This window comes from Lytechinus pictus, chromosome 12 (assembly GCF_037042905.1).
Source record: "Lytechinus pictus isolate F3 Inbred chromosome 12, Lp3.0, whole genome shotgun sequence".
NCBI classification, from domain to species: Eukaryota; Metazoa; Echinodermata; class Echinoidea; order Temnopleuroida; family Toxopneustidae; genus Lytechinus; species Lytechinus pictus.
This window is the reverse complement of record NC_087256.1, coordinates 9,142,248-9,168,817: the sequence shown is the minus strand read 5'-3', so window position 1 is coordinate 9,168,817 and position 26,570 is coordinate 9,142,248. Positions and strand designations below refer to the sequence as shown.

The following is a 26,570-nucleotide window of genomic DNA, read 5'->3' as shown; positions in this document are numbered from 1 at the left end:
CACTGCAATCACAGATATAAGGGCGACTTGACATTGTTAGGAACTGGTTGCCAAGAGAATGAAAGGCTTTGATAATATCCTGCAAACAACAAAAAACTTTGAGATAACTTACCTGCGTCGAGGTGATTTCTTCCAAAGCTTCTTAGCCCTGCCTGCTTGCGTCCTCACCCACAAACCACTGAAAAATAAAATTTTGCAAATAATCAAATTCAGAGGTAACTTTCCATAATTCCAACCCTGTGTTCTCTTCCCGTGACTCCAACATTTCATCTTTAATTCAATTTTCCCCCGTTTTCTTGTAGATCTCGACATAGAAACGTACACTCCTCCAATGTTTTAATAATCTAATCCAGTCCAATAGTCATTTGATAATGATACAGTGCCTTTTCCCTTCGGTAGCAAAGCATTGCATACACGCTACTCCATGGTCGGGCCACTGAAATAATAACAGATTTTTCTCTTTTCTTCAACCCAAAATGATAAATATTTCTAACAATAACCTTATAAACATCGGTAAAGCAACAATATAAATCCCCTCTTCCAGCTCTCTAACTGACCTTTTTCAAACAAGATGGATTCTCAACGATGTGTAGTTGAAACGTATGCCTCTGCCAATAACCAAATCTTTTAACGCAACTAGATAAGAATTTTTTTAATATTGATCTAATCTGACCACTAATCTTTTTTGCATTCATGAAAAATTATTATACGTATAAATAGGGTAAAAATCAAAATTCAATCTCGGCAATTATGTCACAAGCAACATGCATGCCAATTTCCATTGAAATCATGCAGTCAACAGCCGAGATTTTACAGCCACTCCCCCCCCCCCCTTTAATTTGTCATCTTTTACAGTGTTATAGAAGCTTTTAATAGCAGATGGTAACTTGTCAAGCTATGGACAATATTAAAGAAAATTGACCTACTTGTCAAGTCTATAGAATCTATCAATCACTGCATGAACTGTCTTCTTCTTGCCTTTGTTTTTACTGAATCGTATCACTGTCCTATTGGGTTGATGGTTAAATACTTGAGGTTTCACAAATTTCTGGTTTATACTGCCGGAAAGAAAGAAAGAAAGTAAAGAAAAAACAAAGTAAGGCAAAACCCTTCATAGCTAATCTGATTTAAAGGACCAAAGCATCAATGATGTTTCATCAACACAGATATCCCTAAAAGAATATTATTGCCAAACATAAAACACAAGCTTCTCCCTTTTTTTCTGAGATATGGATAAGCAATATTGTATTGCTCTCCTTTACAACAAAGCAAATTACACTAATTCTTGAATATTGCATGAGGAGTCAAGCAATATTTTTATGTTGATAAAATCTCCAATACATACATGTATTGTAGCCTGTGAATATGAATAAATATCACTGCTTTATAGAACAATCTTTACATGTATAACTCCAAATTTATGAATCTTTATCTGATAAAGATAATTTATCTGATTTCAATCATAGTAACAATTATGTTGTTTTATTTTACTTCTTTATTCCAATCAACCTAATGGACATAATTTCCCTCTCAATAAAATCTATTTTTGCTGTAGCTACAGTTACATGAAATGACATTATTGAAATATTGTGGCATAAAAATTTCAATGAATCATACCTCATATTGTAAAGGTGCAAAAGCTAGTATTTTAGAGTTTCAGACAGGGAGAAATGGTTATCATAACTTCAGCATCCAAGGAAAGGATTATAAACAGTAAAATCTAACTTCTTTGACTACATGTATGTGTGTGTATACGTTTGAGTTTTTACAGACCTGTATCAATTAGATATAATTAATTACGTATGGAACCAACCTTTAACATCACCATCTGAAAGACGTGATTAGGGCTCAAGCCTCGAACCTCTGCATCAATTTTAACTTCACCATGTAGCTTGGCTTACAGGTGCATGCCATATCAATAATAGTTCCCAATAATTCATGCCTCATTATAATATTGTAGCTTCATATCCCACTTGGAAGTACGCTTAAAGTATTCACAAAATTTGATAAAAACTTACATTTCGTTGTAGCTAAATCCCCCGGTGTACCTGCTACATATCAAGCTTGAGAAGGACCTTCCCTGGATCTGACCTCTAGCAACATTAGGAGCTGGAGCCTGGAGATTTAGCCCAGTCAGCCTGGAGCAAACTTGAGAGAGTTCAGAGCTCCTCCAGTGATCCTCCTGAATAGCAGTGGACTGGTGGAGGGGTGCAGAAGCAATACCCCTCAGGGATGCAAGGGTTACACCCCTAATGGGAGTGGTCAGTGGTGATACCACTCCATGTTGAATGCTCTTCTGATTGATACATCCAGTACGCCATGGAGTAGAAGCTGGTGACAACAGTTTCTGCTGAATTTGTGGAACTGTAGGATAAAATAAAAATATAAGTGTGTGTACACACAAAAAACATATGTTTGAAAAGAATCACATGATTCTAATTCTTTAACCTGGATTGAGTCAATGGCAAAAGTAATTAATTACTATCAACAATGTTTTATAAAATCAATTGCAATGACATACTTTTCAAAACCCACAAAACAAAAAAATATAATTCAAATGGAGGTCTCATTTTTTTCTGCTTACTGCTTGAATGACTGCCAGAAAAGTAGGCCTACTCCTGTCATATTTATGTAGAAAATGCTTTCAAGTATGTTGAAAACTTGCAGCCAAATCAAGACCCTAGTTGGTGGCATGAGTTTTATGACATTTTTCTTATCATTCTTTATTTGAGGTCTAAATTTGACCTCAAAATGTACATGTATAAATATATATAATATCACAAATTAGACTGTCTAATTTGTAAAATATATGCTAGCATCATAATGAAACATGATTTCATGAGGCAACATTATGCAATAATTACTAATTTTCTTTTTCTTTTCAAAAAATTCATTTTTATTGGTTTGCTTTATCTAACTTGGGTTGATTTTGGCTGTTTATTTATAATAAATGTAGAAAACAAATAAAAAATGTGATACTGATTATGATATTTTAAAAAATAAGATTTTGTAATGTCACATGCGTCACATGAGACAAGTCTGACCAGGCCAGATCTGACCATGGACCTTCTGAGACTAGGATAAATGTAGAGATCAATTATGTTCTTGATGCAAGTTCCAGCTGAAATTAAGGGAATTGGATCAATTGATTTAATAATTAGATATTGGAAAGTAAATCTGGGCAGATATTGAACAAAATTATAAAATAATTATTTTCCAATTTCTGCTCAGATTTACAGTAGGGGTGCTGGGATCGTCCCAGTTTACAGGAACTGTCTCAGTTTTCAAAGATTTCTCCACACAAGAAATCTAGGAAAGTTCATTCACCTGTCAAGTGCCAAAATCAATCAAGTGCGCTAGTCAATGTAAACATATCAGGTTTCATAACAAGATTATTGGAAGACAACAAGTCGTGAAAAATAGATGGTAAACTGGGGGGAATTGAGGTCACTGAATCTATTTTTAGCACTCTTAATCTCCGTAATTGCCGTCTATGTCCTGAAGGGTTAAGTGAAAATAAAAAACTGTCCCCATAAACAAGGACAATCTCAATTTATCAAGACATGATTTGTCTTGGTTTATGAGGATATCCTTGTTTTCTGGGACTGGGACAATCCCAATTTTTGGACCAGCGGCGCCTCTAGTGCTGTCTGTGTACGAGGAGAAATAAGAACATTTTTAAAATGTTTAAAAACTCCTCGAAATAGATGGCTGCAGCTGTATAAGCCAGAACAGGCAAGAATAAGGACTTAGCATGATCACCACGACACCCGCTGTAATAAGAAAATGCACACGCTGGAAATGGTACATGCATCAGTAGAGGCGCACGGCCAATATGGGAGACTTTTCTTTCTTTTGCAAAGCAAGTCTCCAATATGGAAGATTGTCTCCCATATTGGAGACTTGCTTTGCAAAAGAACAAAAGAAACGGAAAGACTTCCTTATGTCCCCTCCACTAATTAAAAAAAATACTTCTCCAAAACCCCCTTCTTTCGTTCTCTTTTTCTTCTTTTTTTTTTTCTTCTTACTTCCGGTTGGAACTTGGATTCGAACCTCTCGCTGCAGAACGAGCATCTCCAGTCTATCGCCTTACTCACTGAGCTAGCAGGAATTGTTGAAAGCCATGGGTTTCATAGTGGTTATCAACCGATATTACGACTAGTCTACTCTCCAAGAGTATTGGGTATTTATTTTTCTGACTAAATAAACCAATGCCATTGGGAATTACACACTCAAAATTCTGACGGAATAAAGCCATACTTTGGTATGTATCCAACTTTTCCTTCTTAAATCTCTTAGATATATGTTAGATAATTCTTGATAAACCTTCTCCATATTTCTTTTTTTTTTTCAATTTTAGTGGAGGGGACATATGGAAGTCTTGCCAAAGAAACAACGCCAACAAAAGCATAATTTTTTCCACCCAAAATTTTGTCTCACTGAGTCTGAGGCCAGAAGCCCATTTGTTTTGAAATTTTGTGTGTGGATGACAACAAAAATCCTTCTCAAAACAAAGTAGACTGTGAGTGTGAATTCTTTAAGTAAGCAGTGAAAAAGGGGTTAATTTTTCATGAGGAATCTGCTTATCACATTTTTATTTGCCGCCAAGGTCAAGGACAATGTAATCCTTTTGCAGCAAAGTTTCAGTTTGGGCTTTGCCTTTGGCAAAGGCCAAGCCAAAATAAATGTAAATTAATTGGTCTCTCAAATTGGAGACTGTCTCTGAAATAGGATACCCATTCTTTACAAAACTAAAGTCTCTGAACTGATATAGAGTATAGGAGATAATCTCTCTCAGACTCATGGGAGACAGTCTCCCAAAGGCCAAAGGCAAAGTCACACATTGGCCGTGCGCCTCTAATGTGCATTCAGACATTACTATCATGGGCACGTGCGATTCTTACACACACAAGTCAAGTACAAAAATCACAATTCCGTGTTGCAATAATTTAAATAGCACAAGAATTAAAATGCCGAAAACAGTCGCTGTGCGCTGAACAGTACAACACAGTCACAGACCCTTAATCAACCAATATATTCAAACTTCCACCATATTCAACAAGTTAAAAAATATCAACTCAACTATAGATCAAATCGAAAAACGCTGTCAAAAATAAAATATTAGCAAAATGTGAAGATTTAATTTCATTTTACCTAAACTTTTACCAAAAATTCTTCTCATGGAAGCTGCCATCTTTTTAGACTGCGAGCTGCCTAGGCGCCCTCTGACGGTCACTTGCACTTTGGGCAAAGATTCGCGCGAAAGTTGAGACAACGCAACACAAACGAAACCAAGACCAAGAAGTCAAATAAAACTACCAAAATGTCTGAAGAAATTGACGAAAGCTTAGAAAATGAATTCTCTAGTGATGAAGAGGAGGTAGAGATGACTGCTGCAGATGTTCTTCAAAAGTTGGAGGAGGTACCGTACATTTAACTAATTGTTTTTTGTTTTTTTCAAGTTGTGAATTGTGTGGCGGCCGCGGTCTGGTCTGTCTGTCTGCCAAGCTGGAGTAGAGTCAGCCAACAATAAGCTAGCCAACAGCAAGCCAGCCAACAGTTCCAGCCAACAATATTAGCTATCTAAGATAAATCAGATACAGGATTTTGCGTGCGCAGAATAGCACGCATTCTAGGACAAATCAAACAAACGGTGGGGTTACCCTTCTTTCAATTTGTTTAAACAAACAAGGGGCTAGTTCCCATGTCTTAGTAGCACTCCTGTTCAGGGGCGGCGGAGCGAAGTTGGAAGTGGGGGGCACAGAAGAAAAGGGACATTTCCTACCTTGAAAATGGCATTGTTTAATGCAAGAAACGAAGCGAGCGAGCCGGAAAAAGCCAAACAAAAGCCCCCCCCAAAAAAAAAAAATAAAAAATAATAATGAAAAGAAGAAGAAAAAAAAGAAGAAAAAAACCACGATTTTCTGGTTATTAGGTAGCCCGCACCCCTATATAATATAGGATGTTTCTTTGTATATTGAAGAGTAAATTAGAATGAATGTCTTCCTGATAAGGGCCAATTGGAAGATTGCTCCTGAAATATATTTTGGGTGTGTGGAGGGGGGTTTCCCTTCTTTCAATTTGTAAAGAAAAACAACGGGCTAGTGCTTTAGTTTTAGTAGCCCACACCCCTATATACTCTATGTTTTTTCGTATATTGAGGAGTAAATTTCAACTAAAAGTCCTCTTTATAAAATACAATTGGAAGATTGCTCCTGAAATATATTTTGGGTGTGTGTAGGGGGGTTTCCCTTCTTTCAATTTGTAAAGAAAAACAACGGGCTAGTGCTTTAGTTTTAGTAGCCCACACCCCTATATACTCTATGTTTTTCGTATATTGAGGAGTAAATTTCAACTAAAAGTCCTCTTTATAAAATACAATTGGAAGATTGCTCCTAAAATATATTTTGGGTGTGTGTAGGGGGGTTTTCCTCTTTTTCAATTTGTAAAGAAAAACAACGGGCTAGTGCTTTAGTTTTAGAACCCCACACCCCTATATACTCTATGTTTTTTCGTATATTGAGGAGTACATTTCAACTAAAAGTCCTCTTTATAAAATACAATTGGAAGATTGCTCCTGAAATATATTTTGGGTGTGTGTAGGGGGGTTTCCCTTCTTTCAATTTGTAAAGAAAAACAAATGGCTAGTGCTTTAGTTTTAGTAGCCCACACCCCTATATACTTTATGTTTTTTTCGTATATTGAGGAGTAAATTTCAACTAAAAGTCCTCTTTATAAAATACAATTGGAAGATTGCTCCTGAAATATATTTTGGGTGTGTGGAGGGGGGTTTCCCTTCTTTCAATTTGTAAAGAAAAACAACGGACTAGTGCTTTAGTTTTAGTAGCCCACACCCCTATATACTCTATGTTTTTTCGTATATTGAGGAGTACATTTCAACTAAAAGTCCTCTTTATAAAATACAATTGGAAGATTGCTCCTGAAATATATTTTGGGTGTGTGCTGGGGGGTTTCCTTTCTTTCAGTTTGTAAAGAAAAACAACGGGCTAGTGCTTTAGTTTTAGTAGCCCACACCCCTATATACTCTATGTTTTTTCGTATATTGAGGAGTAAATTTCAACTAAAAGTCCTCTTTATAAAATACAATTGGAAGATTGCTCCTGAAATATATTTTGGGTGTGTGCTGGGGGGTTTTCCTCTTTTTCAATTTGTAAAGAAAAACAACGGGCTAGTGCTTTAGTTTTAGTAGCCCACACCCCTATATACTCTATGTTTTTTCGTATATTGAGGAGTAAATTTCAACAAAAAGTCCTCTTTATAAAATACAATTGGAAGATTGCTCCTGAAATATATTTTGGGTGTGTGTAGGGGGGTTTCCCTTCTTTCAATTTGTAAAGAAAAACAAATGGCTAGTGCTTTAGTTTTAGTAGCCCACACCCCTATATACTCTATGTTTTTTCGTATATTGAGGAGTAAATTTCAACTAAAAGTCCTCTTTATAAAATACAATTGGAAGATTGCTCCTGAAATATATTTTGGGTGTGTGGAGGGGGGTTTCCCTTCTTTCAATTTTTAAAGAAAAACAACGGGCTAGTGCTTTAGTTTTAGTAGCCCACACCCCTATATACTCTATGTTTTTTCGTATATTGAGGAGTAAATTTCAACTAAAAGTCCTCTTTATAAAATACAATTGGAAGATTGCTCCTGATATATATTTTGGGTGTGTGCTGGGGGGTTTTCCTCTTTTTCAATTTGTAAAGAAAAACAACGGGCTAGTGCTTTAGTTTTAGTAGCCCACACCCCTATATACTCTATGTTTTTTCGTATATTGAGGAGTAAATTTCAACTAAAAGTCCTCTTTATAAAATACAATTGGAAGATTGCTCCTGAAATATATTTTGGGTGTGTGCTGGGGGGTTTTCCTCTTTTTCAATTTGTAAAGAAAAACAACGGGCTAGTGCTTTAGTTTTAGTAGCCCACACCCCTATATACTCTATGTTTTTTCGTATATTGAGGAGTAAATTTCAACAAAAAGTCCTCTTTATAAAATACAATTGGAAGATTGCTCCTGAAATATATTTTGGGTGTGTGTAGGGGGGTTTCCCTTCTTTCAATTTGTAAAGAAAAACAAATGGCTAGTGCTTTAGTTTTAGTAGCCCACACCCCTATATACTCTATGTTTTTTCTTATATTGAGGAGTACATTTCAACTAAAAGTCCTCTTTATAAAATACAATTGGAAGATTGCTCCTGAAATATATTTTGGGTGTGTGTAGGGGGGTTTCCCTTCTTTCAATTTGTAAAGAAAAACAAATGGCTAGTGCTTTAGTTTTAGTAGCCCACACCCCTATATACTCTATGTTTTTTCGTATATTGAGGAGTAAATTTCAACTAAAAGTCCTCTTTATAAAATACAATTGGAAGATTGCTCCTGAAATATATTTTGGGTGTGTGGAGGGGGGTTTCCCTTCTTTCAATTTTTAAAGAAAAACAACGGGCTAGTGCTTTAGTTTTAGTAGCCCACACCCCTATATACTCTGTTTTTTCGTATATTGAGGAGTAAATTTCAACTAAAAGTCCTCTTTATAAAATACAATTGGAAGATTGCTCCTGATATATATTTTGGGTGTGTGCTGGGGGGTTTTCCTCTTTTTCAATTTGTAAAGAAAAACAACGGGCTAGTGCTTTAGTTTTAGTAGCCCACACCCCTATATACTCTATGTTTTTTCGTATATTGAGGAGTAAATTTCAACTAAAAGTCCTCTTTATAAAATACAATTGGAAGATTGCTCCTGAAATATATTTTGGGTGTGTGTAGGGGGGTTTCCCTTCTTTCAATTTGTAAAGAAAAACAACGGGCTAGTGCCTTAGTTTTTGTAGCCCACACTCATATACATTCCTATATATTCCACGTTTTTATATATATTGAGGAGTAAATTTGAACTAAAAGTCCTCTTTATAAAATACAATTGGAAGATTGCTCCTGAAATATATTTTGGGTTTGTGGAGGGGGGGGGGTTAATATATCTCAATTTGTAAACAAAAAGAAAGGGCTAGTACTTAAGTTTTAGTAGCCCACACTCCTATATACTCCAGTTTTAAGAATATTGAGGAGTATGTAAAAAAAAAGTTCCTGATAAATGAAGAGAGCTATCGTATTTTTGAAGGGGGTGACCCTTTTTATTCAATTTTACAGTGCGTATCAATAAAAACGGGACAGTTATGAAACGTCTATCAAAATACCCTTTTGAATTATGATGTCTATATTTTGATGTTCATAGATGCTCTGAAATCTTATCGATCAAAATCAAAATGTTTTTTTTTTTAATTTGTTCATGCTTGAGTGCACACGAGATGGTTTTGTCGGGGGTTCAAATATAGGATTGCGCTAAGTGGTAGGAAATGAAGTGTATGGTTATAAGACTTCTTGCCAATCAGCAGATTATTTTTGCCATAGTTTTCAGATTTTGGTCGCAAATGTCACGTACAAAGCTGTATATTTACTTTACTTTTTCATTTCAATAAATTATTTTTTTAGCAATGAATATTCTTTCATACTAAAATTTTTTGTCAACCAAGAATGACCCAATTTGTAATTAGGAATTTGAGAGCTTGTAATCAATTCAAACCATTTTATTTTATGCAACAAGCAGATAAATCCTTTTCTGTTAGAATTGATGATTTAATATCCTATCTAACACACAATTATAATGATTTGAATAAAGTACAGCAAATTCACCCTATTTAACAACTAACAATTAACAATTAGGGGTTTGGTGAATGATAACATCTGTTCTCGTTGTGAAGTAGAGGAAGATATTAATCACACTTTCATTTCTTGTGATTTGAACAAACCATTCTTTGAATTTTCGAAAAAAATAATCCAGCAAATATTTCATAAAGATTTAGAAATCAATCATTAAAATTTTGTTTAAACATGAAGTAGACGAAAAATTAGTTTTACTTCTGACTATTGCACTTTGGTGCATTCACAAAGTCATCGTTTTAAGAAACATGAGTGGAAACGAAAAGAGAGGCAATCCCAGAAGGAAAAACCAGTACGGCTGGACCAGTTACACCAGTAAAATTTAATTGGTAACTCTGGAAATTGGAACAAAATATACTGGTCTGCTATAAGCTGGACCAGTAATTTTTTGATGGTCAAATTTAACTGGACCAGTATAATTTTAACTGGACCAGTAACAAATATACTGGTAAAACTAACTGGACCAGTAATAATTTTACTGGTCCAATTGAACTGGACCAGTACAAATTGTGGTGGACCAGTAATTTTACTGGTCAAATTATACTGGACCAGTACATTTTTTGCTGGACCAGTAATAATTTTACTGGTCAAATTAAACTGGACCAGTACAATTTTTGCTGGACCAGTAATAATTTTACTGGTCAAATTAAACTGGGCCAGTACAATTTTTGCTGGACCAGTTATAATTTTACTGGTCAAATTAAACTGGATCTGAAATTCGTATTTTTAAGAGAAATAGAAAGAAGAATAGAAATGAAACCTCGGTACAGGAAAAGATATGTTCATCTACCCAAAGAAATTATGGAATATATTTGAAACACTGTGAATTTCATGTTTCCATTTAATGTTTTTTTAAATTTATGTTAAAGATTACGTAAGATTATTGCACAATTACATTATTATGTAAATTTTTGTTTTAATTTCTGAAATTTCCTGTAATGTCATGTATGCTCATTTTCATAATGTGTTATGTTGTTTTGTTGTAAATAAAATCCTCTAATTGAGGCCAAAAAAAAATGCAATTAGGCATTTCTTGGGTTGACTTTAATTAATTATTAAATATGCAATCCTAAAAAATAACTTTTTTTTAAAGTAACTAAATAAGTTTGTGAGTGAATTTTGAAACATAATTTTAAAAACAATGGCAAAGATAATGAAAATGTTAAGAGGAAGTTTACTGTTTAGCAGGAAGTCTAATGACCATATATTTTGTTTCCTCTCATTTCTGCACAAACCTATTTTTGAACCCTTGACAAATCTCGTGTTTGTTCAAGCATGAACAAAATTCATTTCTTAAAATTGCATTTAAAATATAAGGTTTCAGAGCATCTATAAACATCAAAATATAGACATCATAATTTGAAAAGAATTTTTGATAGACTTTTCAAGACTGTCCAGTTTTTATTGATACGCACTGTATTGATGGAATGAAGGGGCTTGTCCTTTGATAAGGTTCACTGGCCCTCTCTTATTATTTGCGCCCTTTTAAAAAGTATTTCTTTTTTACTATTGAGGGGTGAATAAAAATGAAAGTATTCTTGACTGAAAAGCAAAAGTGAAGATTGCCCCTGAAAGAAATTTCGGGTGTTTGTGGAGGGGAGTTTCCCTTCTGTCAATTCGTTTATAAAGGGGGGGGGTTAGTGCCTACATTTCAGTAGCCCACACTCCTATATATTATTTATATCCTTTTTTTGTCCTTATTTTAGTGTTGACAGTAATTGGGGATTAAATAAAATTAAAAAACCTGATAGCAAACGGAAATATAGCTCCTAGAATACCATTCGGTTGTTTGTAGGAAGTTTATTAAACCTCATTTCAAATTTTGGATACTAAGAAGGGCTAGGGCGGATTTTCTTAGTTGCCCGCACTCCTATAATATACTCGATGTTTTAAAAATATTGAGAATGATAAAATGGAAAAAGATTGCCTGTTTAAAGCAAATAGAAAGATTGCTCCTGGTAGAGCTTTCAGTTGTTTGTAGGGGGTTTCACATATTTGCAATCTAGGGTTACAAACAAGGGGCTAGTCCTAAAGTAAAAAAAAAAAAAAGTGATCCCACCCTCCTGGGAAGATTGATCCATAAAGAAATTTCGGGTATGTGGAGCGAGTTCCCTAATTCCTTCAATACGTTTATATTAACAAGTGGCAAGTGCGCGTACACACACACACACAAACACACACCATCACACTGACACACCCTCACACGGACATATATACACATATATATATATATTCATTTTTTTTTTTATATATAACTTCGAGGGAATTGAAAAAAAAAATGGTTGGAATTTATGAGGGGTCCAGCCCACAAAAGCCCTCCCCCTCTCCATCTGTACTCCAGTGTTGATAACAAAAGAGAGTCAGAATAACAGCTATAGAAACAAGTGACCAAGCGAGAAAATTTCTTGGGTATTGAAAGTTAATTTCCATTATACACCACTTAAAAAGCCTATACAGTGCGAATTGTATTTCTGTTTCACAATGCTCTTTTTCGCGTATTATCTTGCTTCAAAACAAAACAAATAAGGGTTAATGAGGGAGAAGGCTGTAGCCTCCTTAACCCTATCTAGCCCAAGGAGGACATTTTTCGCTAAACGTCTGTAATGGGCTAATAAAAGTAAAGCACTAACCATTTGTTTTTGTTTACAAATTGAAAGAAGGGAAACTCCCCTTCACACACCCGAAATTTGATTTAGGAGCAATCTTCCAATCAATCTTTATCAGAAAAAAAATTCATTCTAGATTACTCTTCAATATACGAAAGAAACATAGAGTATATAGGGGTGCGGGGTACTAAAACTAAAGCACCAGCCCGTTGTTTTTCTTTACAAATTGAAAGAAGGGAAACCCCCCTCCACACACCCGAAATATATTTCAGGAGAAATCTTCCAATTGTATTTTATATAGAGGACTTTTAGTTGAAATTTACTCCTCAATATACGAAAAACATGGAGTATATAGGGGTGTGGGCTACTAAAACTAAAGCACTAGCCCGTTGTTTTTCTTTACAAATTGAAAGAAGGAAAACCTCCCTACACACACCCAAAATATATTTCAGGAGCAATCTTCCAATTGTATTTTATAAAGAGGACTTTTAGTTGAAATGAACTCCTCAATATACGAAAAAACATAGAGTATATAGGGGTGTGGGCTACTAAAACTAAAGCACTAGCCCGTTGTTTTTCTTTACACATTGAAAGAAGGGAAACCCCCCTACACACACCCAAAATATGTTTCAGGAGCAATCTTCCAATTGTATTTTATAAAGAGGACTTTTAGTTGAAATGAACTCCTCAATATACGAAAAAACATAGAGTATATAGGGGTGTGGGCTACTAAAACTAAAGCACTAGCCCGTTGTTTTTCTTTACAAATTGAAAGAAGGGAAACCCCCCTACACACACCCAAAATATGTTTCAGGAGCAATCTTCCAATTGTATTTTATAAAGAGGACTTTTAGTTGAAATTTACTCCTCAATATACGAAAAACATAGAGTATATAGGGGTGTGGGCTACTAAAACTAAAGCACTAGCCCGTTGTTTTTCTTTACAAATTGAAAGAAGGGAAACCCCCCTACACACACCCAAAATATGTTTCAGGAGCAATCTTCCAATTGTATTTTATAAAGAGGACTTTTAGTTGAAATGTACTCCTCAATATACGAAAAACATAGAGTATATAGGGGTGTGGGCTACTAAAACTAAAGCACTAGCCCGTTGTTTTTCTTTACACATTGAAAGAAGGGAAACCCCCCTACACACACCCAAAATATGTTTCAGGAGCAATCTTCCAATTGTATTTTATAAAGAGGACTTTTAGTTGAAATGTACTCCTCAATATACGAAAAACATAGAGTATATAGGGGTGTGGGCTACTAAAACTAAAGCACTAGCCCGTTATTTTTCTTTACAAATTGAAAGAAGGGAAACCCCCCTACACACACCCAAAATATGTTTCAGGAGCAATCTTCCAATTGTATTTTATAAAGAGGACTTTTAGTTGAAATGAACTCCTCAATATACGAAAAAACATAGAGTATATAGGGGTGTGGGCTACTAAAACTAAAGCACTAGCCCGTTGTTTTTCTTTACACATTGAAAGAAGGGAAACCCCCCTACACACACCCAAAATATGTTTCAGGAGCAATCTTCCAATTGTATTTTATAAAGAGGACTTTTAGTTGAAATGAACTCCTCAATATACGAAAAAACATAGAGTATATAGGGGTGTGGGCTACTAAAACTAAAGCACTAGCCCGTTGTTTTTCTTTACAAATTGAAAGAAGGGAAACCCCCCTACACACACCCAAAATATGTTTCAGGAGCAATCTTCCAATTGTATTTTATAAAGAGGACTTTTAGTTGAAATTTACTCCTCAATATACGAAAAACATAGAGTATATAGGGGTGTGGGCTACTAAAACTAAAGCACTAGCCCGTTGTTTTTCTTTACAAATTGAAAGAAGGGAAACCCCCCTACACACACCCAAAATATGTTTCAGGAGCAATCTTCCAATTGTATTTTATAAAGAGGACTTTTAGTTGAAATGTACTCCTCAATATACGAAAAACATAGAGTATATAGGGGTGTGGGCTACTAAAACTAAAGCACTAGCCCGTTGTTTTTCTTTACAAATTGAAAGAAGGGAAACCCCCCTACACACACCCAAAATATGTTTCAGGAGCAATCTTCCAATTGTATTTTATAAAGAGGACTTTTAGTTGAAATGAACTCCTCAATATACGAAAAAACATAGAGTATATAGGGGTGTGGGCTACTAAAACTAAAGCACTAGCCCGTTGTTTTTCTTTACACATTGAAAGAAGGGAAACCCCCCTACACACACCCAAAATATGTTTCAGGAGCAATCTTCCAATTGTATTTTATAAAGAGGACTTTTAGTTGAAATGAACTCCTCAATATACGAAAAAACATAGAGTATATAGGGGTGTGGGCTACTAAAACTGAAGCACTAGCCCGTTATTTTTCTTTACAAATTGAAAGAAGGGAAACCCCCCTACACACACCCAAAATATGTTTCAGGAGCAATCTTCCAATTGTATTTTATAAAGAGGACTTTTAGTTGAAATTTACTCCTCAATATACGAAAAAACATAGAGTATATAGGGGTGTGGGCTACTAAAACTAAAGCACTAGCCCGTTGTTTTTCTTTACAAATTGAAAGAAGGGAAACCCCCCTACACACACCCAAAATATATATCAGGAGCAATCTTCCAATTGTATTTTATAAAGAGGACTTTTAGTTGAAATGTACTCCTCAATATACGAAAAACATAGAGTATATAGGGGTGTGGGCTACTAAAACTAAAGCACTAGCCCGTTGTTTTTCTTTACAAATTGAAAGAAGGGAAACCCCCCTACACACACCCAAAATATGTTTCAGGAGCAATCTTCCAATTGTATTTTATAAAGAGGACTTTTAGTTGAAATGTACTCCTCAATATACGAAAAACATAGAGTATATAGGGGTGTGGGCTACTAAAACTAAAGCACTAGCCCGTTGTTTTTCTTTACAAATTGAAAGAAGGGAAACCCCCCTACACACACCCAAAATATGTTTCAGGAGCAATCTTCCAATTGTATTTTATAAAGAGGACTTTTAGTTGAAATGTACTCCTCAATATACGAAAAACATAGAGTATATAGGGGTGTGGGCTACTAAAACTAAAGCACTAGCCCGTTGTTTTTCTTTACAAATTGAAATAAGGGAAACCCCACCTGAGGTCTCACATGCCTAATTCATTCCCCATAGACTCGTGTGTTAAATTTGCACTTTAAAAAATTCATAAAAAATAAGGATGAAATTCGGTGGTCGAATGTTTACTACCAGTGGATAGGATATATATCTGGCAATCCATATTTGACCAGAAAAGGGTCCCTCGACCGGCTCATTTTAAAAATAAATTGGCGTGTTTGTAGACATCGTCGGGGGGAGCAGATTAATCACTTCAAACAGCAAAATAGCCCTAATCCTTCCACCAGTCAAAATATACTCCAAAATTGGTGATATTTCTTCCCAATTTGGGAAAAGGAAGTTCAGTAATTACCAAAAATAGAATCAGTGTTAGATGGAAAATCATATGCATTCACTTTGTCAATCAGCCATATCAAAATAAAAAAAAATAGCAATGGGTTGGCTCGAATGAATATCTATGGCCTGCCACTAGTGATTAGGCCCGTGTAGCCCTGACGCGTTTGTTTGATTTGTACAAGAATGCACGCTTCTCTTCGTGCGCAAATTCCTGTATCTGATCTATCTTATATCGCGATATTGTTGGCTGGAACTGTTGGCTGGCTTGCTGTTGGCTAGCTTATTGTTGGCTCACTTGACATAGGCGTCTGCCAAGGCCCTAAACGATACCGGAAAGTCACCCCGTGACTTGTGCACCGCTTGCGCTGTGTTGATCCTCCTAGCCTCTTGTCGATGCCCTGTCGGCTGCTTTCCGAGCGAAGGCCGAAGCGAGAGGTATAGAACTAGAAGCAGAGCGCAGCGAGAGCTGAGAGGGCCTCTTGACATCTGAGCCGAATTTCTTTTCTTTGTTTTTTATTGTTTTTAGGGTTTTACCAATATTCCGACCAAAAACTGGTCGGTGAAAATCGAAATCATCCAATGAGAGAGCGGGCTGCTATATGACGTCATGTTGAATATTTATGAGCTCATCTTGAATGGCGACCCGTGGATTCTTGGGGAAGAGTGATGACGAAATATCAAAGAGCATTGAATATGCCTCTAATTTCTAAAATTCACCCAAGGGTTCAGTACATGCCGCCGCACAGAGAAAAATCAAGCCATAGTCATAGAAGTCGTGTGTTACTTGTGGACACCAGGGGGGCGTTTCATCAACATTTTCGTCTGACAAGTTGTCAGATCTGACACTGACAACTTTCCTTGATAATGATTGGCTGAGAGTCACTGTTACCACAGTAGCTGTCGGATAAAACAGTACTTGTTGGATAAAACGTCTGACAAGTCCTTTCATGAAACGCTCCCGGTTTAAAATTTAATAGAAATCCACTGCCAAACGCGGTTCTTGGTGCGAGGTTAGTATACTATTACTAATACTAACCTCGCAATATGTGTGAGTGTCTAAAATGCTGAATATCGACCGATTTAAGTTTAGTTTACTCCAACGATGTTGTAGTACTAAGCCTGTTCATCGATCAAAGGATTTGCAAGTCGATGAAATTAAATCTGCACAGAAAGGACGAGATGTTTTTGTAGATCTACCCACAGGATATAGAAAAATGTAATCTTTCATGCGATTCCACTAGTCTATGCGTCGATTTATCGATCTCCGCGTGGAATGCTGGAGTCGAGTTGTTCAGTTAGTGCTTCCCCTTGACTCGAGTCTGACCAGGCCGATCTCCCGGGAAGTTTCGGGGCGGTGATGGGTCTGTTACGGCTAGTAGTAGTACTACTTGTAGCATTTTGCTGGTTATATCCCCTTTAGTGTCCCGCAATTAAATGAATCCCCTGCAGAATAGTCCCTGAGAATCAATAGTGGACTACTAGTACTAGTATTCCAAACCCCGGACGAAACAGCTATTGACATTTCATTGTACTAGGTGACCGTAGTCTTGAGGACTCCATGATGATGTTTTTTTTTTTTTTTGGACATATACTTCTTCATCATGGAGTCTTAAACCGCCGGCCATATATGTATAAGAGACACATGTAAACAAAGATGGATTCCATAGTTAGAGGGTGAAATCGGTTTGTAGGGTCAAATTTTATTTATCTATGAACCTTGATGCGCCTAATGCATATAAAGGGATAACAATTATTTCACTATAAATCATAAAAATGAGACATTTCTTACCAGACCGATCTCCTGTAGATCCCTCGATCCGTTTGTCAACAAAGCAAATACAATACAGCCTGACCCTTGAACCGCTTCGTTATGACATACATCCGATTAGCGATGCCGTTTTGAAGAAAAATTTATAGATAAAACTTATTATTTCACAAACACTAAAATTTAATACGTGATTATAAATAATTAGTATAATACTACTAAGTCATAAAAGCACTTGTCAGACGTTTTATCTGATATAATTATCTGATATATTATACTTGTCAGACGTTTTAACCCCATATATCAGCACCCCTCAGATTTTCCTGGGGGTGCTGCGTGTATAGGCAGCACCCTCAGGTATTCCGATAAATGTTGAAAAATGGAGAAAGCAAAATTACCCGGCATGATTTATTTATTTATTTTTGTTTTGCTTGTCAAATTTTTTGGGACCGAAATCACCTTCATTATGTAGTGATTTTTTTTTTGCTTGTCAAGTGCACTTCAGCACTCCTAAAATCGTTCCCAGTGTCCTGATATATAGTCATGATTGATTTTTACATTTTCAAAATTATTCATGATAGACCAAAATGCTATGCAAATTATGTTTGGAGAAAAAAAAGTATACTATAAGGATTCAAAATTGATTGTCTTTTTCTTGGCGTGCTTAGCCTGAAAAGTTTGTGCTTGCGCCATTAAAAAAAAATCTTTACCCCCCTATCCATAACATATGGGTCAATGCCCATTATGTCGACAATATTAGTTGCAAATTTGACCACACCCCAAGTATGTAAATAAACAATCTATTCAAAATATCAATATCAATTGTTCAGGAGTGTACACGTACTGTTGAATTAGACTTAGCTCAGTGAACTGCCCCCCCCCCCCCCCAAAAAAAAAAAAAAAAAAAAAAAAAAAGCAGAAACAGAATAAGACATATACCCCACCTGTAAGCAGAAAAATATCATTACAGGCCTGTAAAAAATGGCTGCCCAAAAGTTTGAATGCATGGGGAAAAAATGAATCTGTGCCCGAGGGTAGCTGAACTACACATACATGTAGCTAGGCCTGTTTGTATTCTGGTCTAAATCTTTTTGTGATTGTTATCACTCTGGAATTAATTTTTAATAAGTTTATTTCTACATTAAAATAAAGTTGCCTCCACAGTCCACACAGTTTGATAATAATCTCTTCCTCTCTCTCTCCCACTTGCTCATCTCTCTCGGCCACTCTCTATTCAGGCATGGCTAAATGAGAAGTTCTCTCCCGACTTGCTTGAGAGTAAGGTTGAGATTGTGGAGTGCATGCTTGAGCAGCTTCAACAGATGGAGGAGAACGTCAAACGATGCAAGAAAGGAGATTTTAGGATTATCGTCCACAGGATGGAGGTAAGCACTGCAGTATTCTGCCGTCCAATGACAAAAGGATGCAACTCTTTTTGTTGGGATAATTTCTGTATGCCCTACATGATGCTAAAGGAATTGGAGTCACATAGCCCTATAGCCCCTAATTTCTGAAATATAGACGTTTCAAAAGCTAGTACATGTAACTCTGCTTAAAATGTTTAAACATAAAGCAGTAAACTATCTTTATTGACTTAGAAACTTATTCCACAGAGTTGCTTTTTTTTGTTATGGGAAAGCAGTATTGTCAATGTGGTGACAATTCCTTGTATATCAACTTCTGGTGAAATCCCTTTTTTCCTTAAACAAATCATCTTTTTTTCTTTTTTTTTACTTACTAGGTAAATTATAGATTGGAGAGTATCACATAATATATTGAAATTTTTCAAAACAACATTAATGAGAAAGCTTGTCAAAAATAAATGATGTAAATTCATGCAAATAGAATTGATAAAATCAATTTACGGCAGAATATTTTTCTTCTACAAGTAAATGCTACAAATTTGATTTTTTTTTTTATTATTTGATAAGACAATACTTTACATTCTATAAGAGGGTTTAATTATAATGATGATGATAAATATAGCATCTTTCGAAGTAATTATTTTCGAAGACATTTCAAATAAACATGGAAGTGCTTTACAGATTCAAATAATGAAGCATCATATGACACTGTAACTTAAAGTGTTCTATGGAATTCATGACAGCCGTCATTTTTTGGCCAAGACATTCAAACTTATGTCAATCCAGCAGCAGTGTGTGAATAAATGAAAGTATTATAATACACTCAAGAATTTGGCAAAAACCAATCTTCACAGAGAAGAGATGTACATATGAAACCTAGACCCCGTTGCATAAAAGTTACTATTTTATGGTAACTTTGCCATCCAATGGTAACTGCCATGGTAACGCTGATCACCAACCATTCAAAATCAAGGATTCCAGACCAGTTACAATTGGATGGCAAAGTTATAATAATAGTAACCTTTATGCAATGGCCATTGGGGCCCTTGTCAGTGAGATTTTGTTCTTGTTTTTGTTTGAATTTTAGAAGAAAATGTTTCAAATTAATTGGTGGAAGGTGTTTGTACATCACAGAATTCATTAATTATGATATGTGCACTGCACACAGAATTGTATACATGTGACTACACAATGCACACAGATGATTGGCCCAATTGCCTCAACACTGTTTCTACATGTACACATGGACCCTACAGAAGGGTCCATGATGTAACATGTCAGATTTTAACTATAAGGTTATTTGAAGAGCAATCATTTTACATATTTCTTTAATATTCTTGCTGCAGATTATGGAAAGAATTTGGAATATCCTGACTTTTTTTCCTTTTTTATTTAAATTCTCTTTTATTTTTCTCCTTTACAGATTGATAGAATACGATTCATCCTGAGCAGTTACCTAAGGATACGTTTGGCAAAGGTAAATGAGCCGCTTGCAGATACAAATTATTGACTTAGTCATTGTAATTCAATTTAAACCAGAGTAAGTTTTAGGGGTTTTTTTTCATCTTGGTTTAACTTTAAGTTGCTTTTCTTTTTGAGGGATGCACTACCATTATTACTTTTGCTACAAATTGGAATAAGATACCATGTCAAATGTCTGTGTTTCATGTTTAATAGTGACGTGACCTAAGTATTTTGGATGGTAATATCAAAGGTCAGCATCAGACATAAATCATTCTATCCGGCTTATACACACCTGGAAGATTTTTTTTGCACATATACATCTATTTGTGATGCATGATTTACTATTGGATTATTATGTAATTTTATTATTCTGGTATCATTTAATTGTAGAATTCCCTCTCTCTACCTTTGTTGATAGATAGAGAAGTTTGTTCATCATATACTTCACAAGGAATCCATCCGAAGTCCAGATGAACCAAACATGCTGTCACCAGAAGAATTCACTTTTGCTAAAGAGTAAGTCATTTGCTCAAATATATTCTTTTTATATTGAAATACATTTTTCTTTTAAACCCTTGACCAAGAGGGGGTAGAGATCCCTATGACTAATTATTACTAAAAGAGAAATGGTGCAGCAAAAAAAATGTTATTACAGTCATCTTTTCCTGTAATGTGAGGAAAATCAATATTGTTTACCCACAGTAAGAAAAAATTATGAGAATCAACTTTTTTGTTCTGAAGAGTTGTCATCCATTTTATAGTGAGTTTTTTCCCCTTCACTTTTATTGGTTTGTGATTATGAAAATATATTTAGTGTATCAGTCAGAAGCATACTGATTTCATTAAAGAGAATTATATTTGGAGTAGGATGCCTTCATTAATTGTCCTTATCTTCTTTTTTTCCCCCAGATTTGCAGAGAGTTTAGAAACCCATTCGAACACCGTTGTTCTGCGACATATGCCTCCAAATCTACAAAACCTTGATAAGCAAAAGTTAGGTGAGTACACAAAGCATGAACAGAGTAGGGGAAGGCGGGGTAAGTTGTGACACTTTTTGCATTTTGCAGGATAGAATTGATATGACTAATAATATTGTAGAAATAAGTACCTTGCCTTTAAATATGATTCTTGGGAAATCTTTTTCACCTATATACATCTTTCTACCCCCAAACTGAAAGTCGTTGTGACCTTTGAAAAAACCAAGGTCAAGTGGCACAACTTGCCCCATCTGTGGGGTAAGTTGTGCCACCTTTGAGGTACTAGGTAAGTTGAGCCACAAAAACTATGTACAAAATGTATGCGGGAAGAACCAGCATGTCAATTTTTTATTTAAAGTCTTTTCACTTGCTAATTCTCTAAAAATACTAACATTCTCTAAAAGTAAAAGAACTGTCATGTGAATTTGCTCTTTTCTGCCTGCATATCAATGGCTTTTTAAGGTTTGATTGTGTTTTTATTTACATTACCATAAGAATTACCATGGCTCAACTTGCCCCATGTTTGCTGGCTCAACTTACCCCAGTCCGAACTTAATGCGATAATTTCACATCCACACCGCATTTCTTATGTATCCATCATGTAAAAGACTGTGACAAGAATGAAGATCCATACCTGGACTGACAATGTTGTTCTTATGCTTTATTATATATAAAGAAGTGTGTGGGTAAAAAGCACTGATCTATTTCACACCCTTTTTTACTTTTTTGGCTGAAATTTAGATTTTTCCCTCTAAAAAAGTACTTTTTGTTTCAAAGTTGAAAACAATGTGGTGGGATTAAGGGTTATGTATTGGGTCATCCATGCATGACACCACCACAATGTCTGACTCATTCATTATTGGCCTGGGGGTGGTGGCTCAACTTGTCCCTATGCTCAACTTACCCCGCCTTCCCCTACAGTGTGTTGTTAAATACAGTACGTCCCAGAATAAAAAAAGAAACCTCTTTAGATCATAATGATCAAATAAGTTACACATTTGTCAGTAATGATAGGGGTATAATTTCTTCTTTGATTTAAAACCAAATTCTCAGTGACTATTCATGTATTGCAGATTACAGACAGTAAAATCTGAGATCTTTTAGAAATAGGAATTCATGGGTAATTCTGTCTCTACTCTTATTTTGAGATTTAGTGAAAGAATCATAGATCACAAAAGAAATGCTAATGGATTCATTTGTTGTTGTTGTATCCTTTTAAAGAATCCTGACCAAGTTTTTTGGTGCAATTTGATTTTGACATTGAAATTTCAAACTCTACATGCTAATCCATGTATGAAATTTTATTATCCTGTTTGGTATTCAAATAAGAAGACACATTTCCACTTAATTTTATGAAGATATAAAGTATGATTATGAAATGAAATTCTGAAAAAAAATCATCTGAGGCAGAATTGCCTCTCTATAATGAATTCCTTAAACTACATGTTAAGTACCATCAGGAATTCACAAGCTAGTCTTTGTCATTAATAGTATACTCTTTATTATTTGTCTAGTTCCTAAGCCAAACCTTGACAGCTATGTGTTCCTGAGAGCTAATGAGAATCAAGAGCAGATACTCATAGAACCAGAGCTAGAGGATGAACAGAAGTAAGTCAATATTGAAAAGGGGGAATGGGTCCATAGCATTAATCAGACTTCGGATGACATATTGAAGGGTATTCAGGAATTTACTTGATAGATATCTTGTGATTCAAACAAAATTCAGAATCTTCAAAGGAAACATCTGTTAACAATATCCCTCAATCTTCACACTGCATTAACATTTCATATGTTCATTTCCGAAAGAGGCTGCAGAGCCCTTGAAGATGACAGCAGCCAAAGAAAAGAAAGAGGTATTTCCCTAAATTTTGAGATAAGAGATCTTGCTATTGTCATACGATATCCATACTACTCGTAAACAATATATCTTTAATTCATTTTATTCTTATTTTCTCTATATACCAGTGCTGAAGTTGTTGACCTTGACGCCGGTTCACAGTACATCATGAGATATCGACCAATAGGATCTCTTGTAGCCAGCGGAGCTGTTTCACTTATATGAGGGAGCTGTTGCCATGGCAATTATTTTTCCAAAACATTTTAAAAGCAGACTGAGAATTTTTCTCTTATATGAGAGAGCAGTTGCCACAGTGCTGGTATGTTTTCAGTACTTTTGTAGCACATAGGTGGAATCAACATCATCATGGATTTGGTTGTAATTGCAAAGTATTACTGAAAATGAAAAGAAATCCTTTCATCTGGGACAAAAGGCGACCATTGAAATCTGAGAGACTTTGGTGCTGATTAGAATCAGTTGCCATGGGAACTATGAAGAAAATGTGCCATCGCACTTCTTACTCTGATGCTGCCTGTGAAATGGAGATCTATAAGGAAGGTGGCCGTGATAGAAAAGGCTGTCATTGTGGAGTCACAGAATTTCTTTAGTGCCTCCTTCAGTAGTGACCATTGACCTAACAATAATGATGACAAAATCAAAAGCAAACTCAGCCCTAGTTAGAAAAATATGGGGCAGTGCAGAGTGGAAACTTGATTTTCTAAGTATTCATCTGCCCCACAATATTGCTTTGCTTTCAATACCTTTAAGAACATGTACCGATATTTGGTAGGATTTCTGATTATGTCAACTCTAGATAAGAATTTGGTACCACAAAATCGTAAAATGGCCTTAAAAACAGACAAGTACGCTTTTCGACATGTACTCATCGGAGTAAACTCACAATATTAAACGGACCACTAACTTTGCTGCTATTAACTCTTTGTCCGCCAAGTTCGCCGATTGGCACACTTGCTGCTTCGCCAAGTACACCGATCGGCACAAATCTCACGACAATCCGTTACATTGATTTATATTGTATTGTGTGTACACACACGCCATTGTGTTATTCGTGTCGCGTTCTAAACACTCGCATGCACGCTCCCTGACATTAGTTGATTACAAATCGTTCCCATTCGACTTTTTTGAGAAAAGTGACATTTTTTGGAATGTTTCCACAAGTTTTGAGATGGCCTCTGGTCGAAGGAGACAGCGACTTTTCTCTCCCAATGAAGTTTGAGATTTGATTATGGCTTCACTTCCAGCGGCTGACTCGGATTCCGAGGGCAGTGAAAAAAAAAAAGTTTGAAGAACTTACAGTTTATTCAATCCAAATTAGTTTTATTGAGTCTACAAACTACTTTGCAAATACATGTCAGAGTCACAGGGGAGAGGTGTAAAACAGTCTATTCACCTATAGCATTGCAATACATTATCATTACCATATCACAAAAGCTAAGCTCCCTAAGTTGCACTTCCTGCCTTGCCATTGAAAAAAAAATAGCCTAGGCTTATAGTATTGGGCCTGTACTATTATTCTTTGACAAAGGGGTTATAAGTAGCTTGTTTATTTTCACCCATTTATTTGGTATGTATAGAAAGCTTATAATCTGAACTTTTGCATCATCTTACATGATGTTCACCAAAGTTCTTTTTTTTTTAATCTGGGAATGAACAGCCTGTACACTTATAGTTTGCCAATTGAAACTTGAAGGTTTCCATTGATCAGAGATTTATCTTCTAAACATGAGTAAATATTTATGAAATATACATCAATAGAAAGCTAATTTCATACTCTACAACTTTACTGCAGAACATTTTTCTGTAGGAAAAAGCATAAAAAAGTTACAGCCATGTAAACTACGCATGCAAATCCAGAGCACCCATTTCTGGTGTCCACAGAATTAATCCGGCAATAGGGGATTTCGTGCACGGCGGACAAGAGTTAACTATCATTGTAGCAGGGTTCAGAAGCCAGTCAAAATCAAAGGTTCCATTAAAGTCCTTTTTCAGCTCGGAGTCAAGTTAGTCAACTCTATTCCAGGTTGCTGTGACTCTGATTTCTGGATTAAATTGACTCAGAATGATGTTGCACCAACTGAGAGTCAAATCAATACAAGTCAAAATTATCTGGTAAGATAGAAACTCTGACTCCAACGAAGTTGACTCCCAACATCATTTCCAGGTCAGATTTGACTCTGCAGAAGTATATTATTGGTTCAGGTCTAATTGTAACTATCCCTCTTTAAATGAAATGGTGTGTGTACACTGTACAGTTTATTCTATATACATGTGTATATATTGACTTCATGTGAAAAGTAACAATAAAATTGTTTACTTTTTGTACAATATGTGTTTGTATAGTCCTTGTTATCAGTGTAGATGATTTATACCAATTCAATTTTTTGTTATTATTTTTTTTTGGGGGGGTTGGTCATTTAGATATGTACATCATCTTCAAATACAAAAGTGTGTAGAAAATATTGTAGCATTTTTCAGAAGGTAATGCACAAAAGGTATCAAGTGATGCTACACTCACTCGGTGCTGTAAATGTGGAAAGTCTGGCTAATATAGTTGCAGAAAGGGGTCAAAAGAATATAGTTAAATTGCCTTATCTGCAAGGGGATATAAAGATACAACTGCTGAATTTGCCATTTGGTAACTTTTGACAGATGTATGTAAAGTGTATAGAGCAGTTTTTATTGATTTTTCACTATATGAATATGAGGTTATTATTATGAAATGATTTGACCAGGGGGAACCCCTATCTAAAATGTGAATATGCCGGGATTCTTTTTTTTTATCTGGGACCCATGTTACTTTCAAACTGCTGGCCGGCACTGGTGCATATTTCAATAATTGCCTGAACTAAGTGAAACCCATTGTGTGGTGAATGTGTACATGTAATCATGTTTGTATTCACAATAATGATGGTTTTCTGAGCCTATCCACTATTTCCCAGGTTGGTACTGATTGTTATCGTGCACAGTAAATGTCAAAATACATTTTGTAATTTGTTTTCCCCATTTTCCCTGAAAACTGATGAGGGTATTTTGTTTTCCAAATATGACACTGCTTTCATTTCAAGGCCAAGTCCACCCCATCGAAAAGTTAATTCATATGAATAGAGAAAAATCAAACGGCACTGAAAATGTTATCAAAATCAGATGAAAGCTTTGAGATATTAAAACTTTGACTTAATATCATAAAACAATTATATGCACATCTGGGTCAGAATGTGACTTAGGGAACCAAGGATGTCATCCTCTTACTAATTCTTTTGTGTTTTATTATATGAAAATTTGAAATATATTATTTTTCCCTCTAATTTCCAATGTGATGCTTGTTTGATTTTTCTCTATTTATTAAAAACAACTTTGATTGTT

General features: G+C 35.5%; 2 protein-coding genes across 5 annotated transcripts in view; one reads left to right on the top strand and one right to left on the bottom strand.

Moving 5' to 3' along the window:
* The window catches only part of LOC129273485 (large ribosomal subunit protein bL35m-like), a 7,533-nt gene extending 2,025 nt beyond the window's left edge, over window positions 1-5,508 (bottom strand). For 2 of the 4 annotated variants that reach the window (XR_010295381.1, XM_064108047.1), the window contains exons 1-4: window positions 5,167-5,256; window positions 2,019-2,364; window positions 927-1,058; window positions 113-178 (exon numbers count right to left, since the gene is read on the bottom strand). Coding sequence is in view for 2 of the 4 variants with exons in the window: in XM_064108047.1 (XP_063964117.1) it covers window positions 113-178; window positions 927-1,058; window positions 2,019-2,364; window positions 5,167-5,194 (572 nt within the window). In the remaining 2 variants the exon portion in view is untranslated. Of the gene's footprint in view, window positions 1-112; window positions 179-926; window positions 1,059-2,018; window positions 2,365-5,154 lie in introns of all 4 variants that reach the window. The other 2 variants (XR_010295380.1, XM_054910525.2) reach the window with 2 other exon arrangements.
* Window positions 5,324-26,570, top strand: LOC129273476 (DNA replication complex GINS protein SLD5-like). Its single transcript, XM_054910514.2, has 7 exons — window positions 5,324-5,422; window positions 18,783-18,929; window positions 20,332-20,385; window positions 20,791-20,888; window positions 21,282-21,370; window positions 22,864-22,957; window positions 23,315-26,570. The coding sequence occupies exons 1-7, from the start codon at window positions 5,324-5,326 to the stop codon at window positions 23,409-23,411; spliced, it is 678 nt and encodes a 225-aa protein (XP_054766489.1). The 3' UTR covers window positions 23,412-26,570.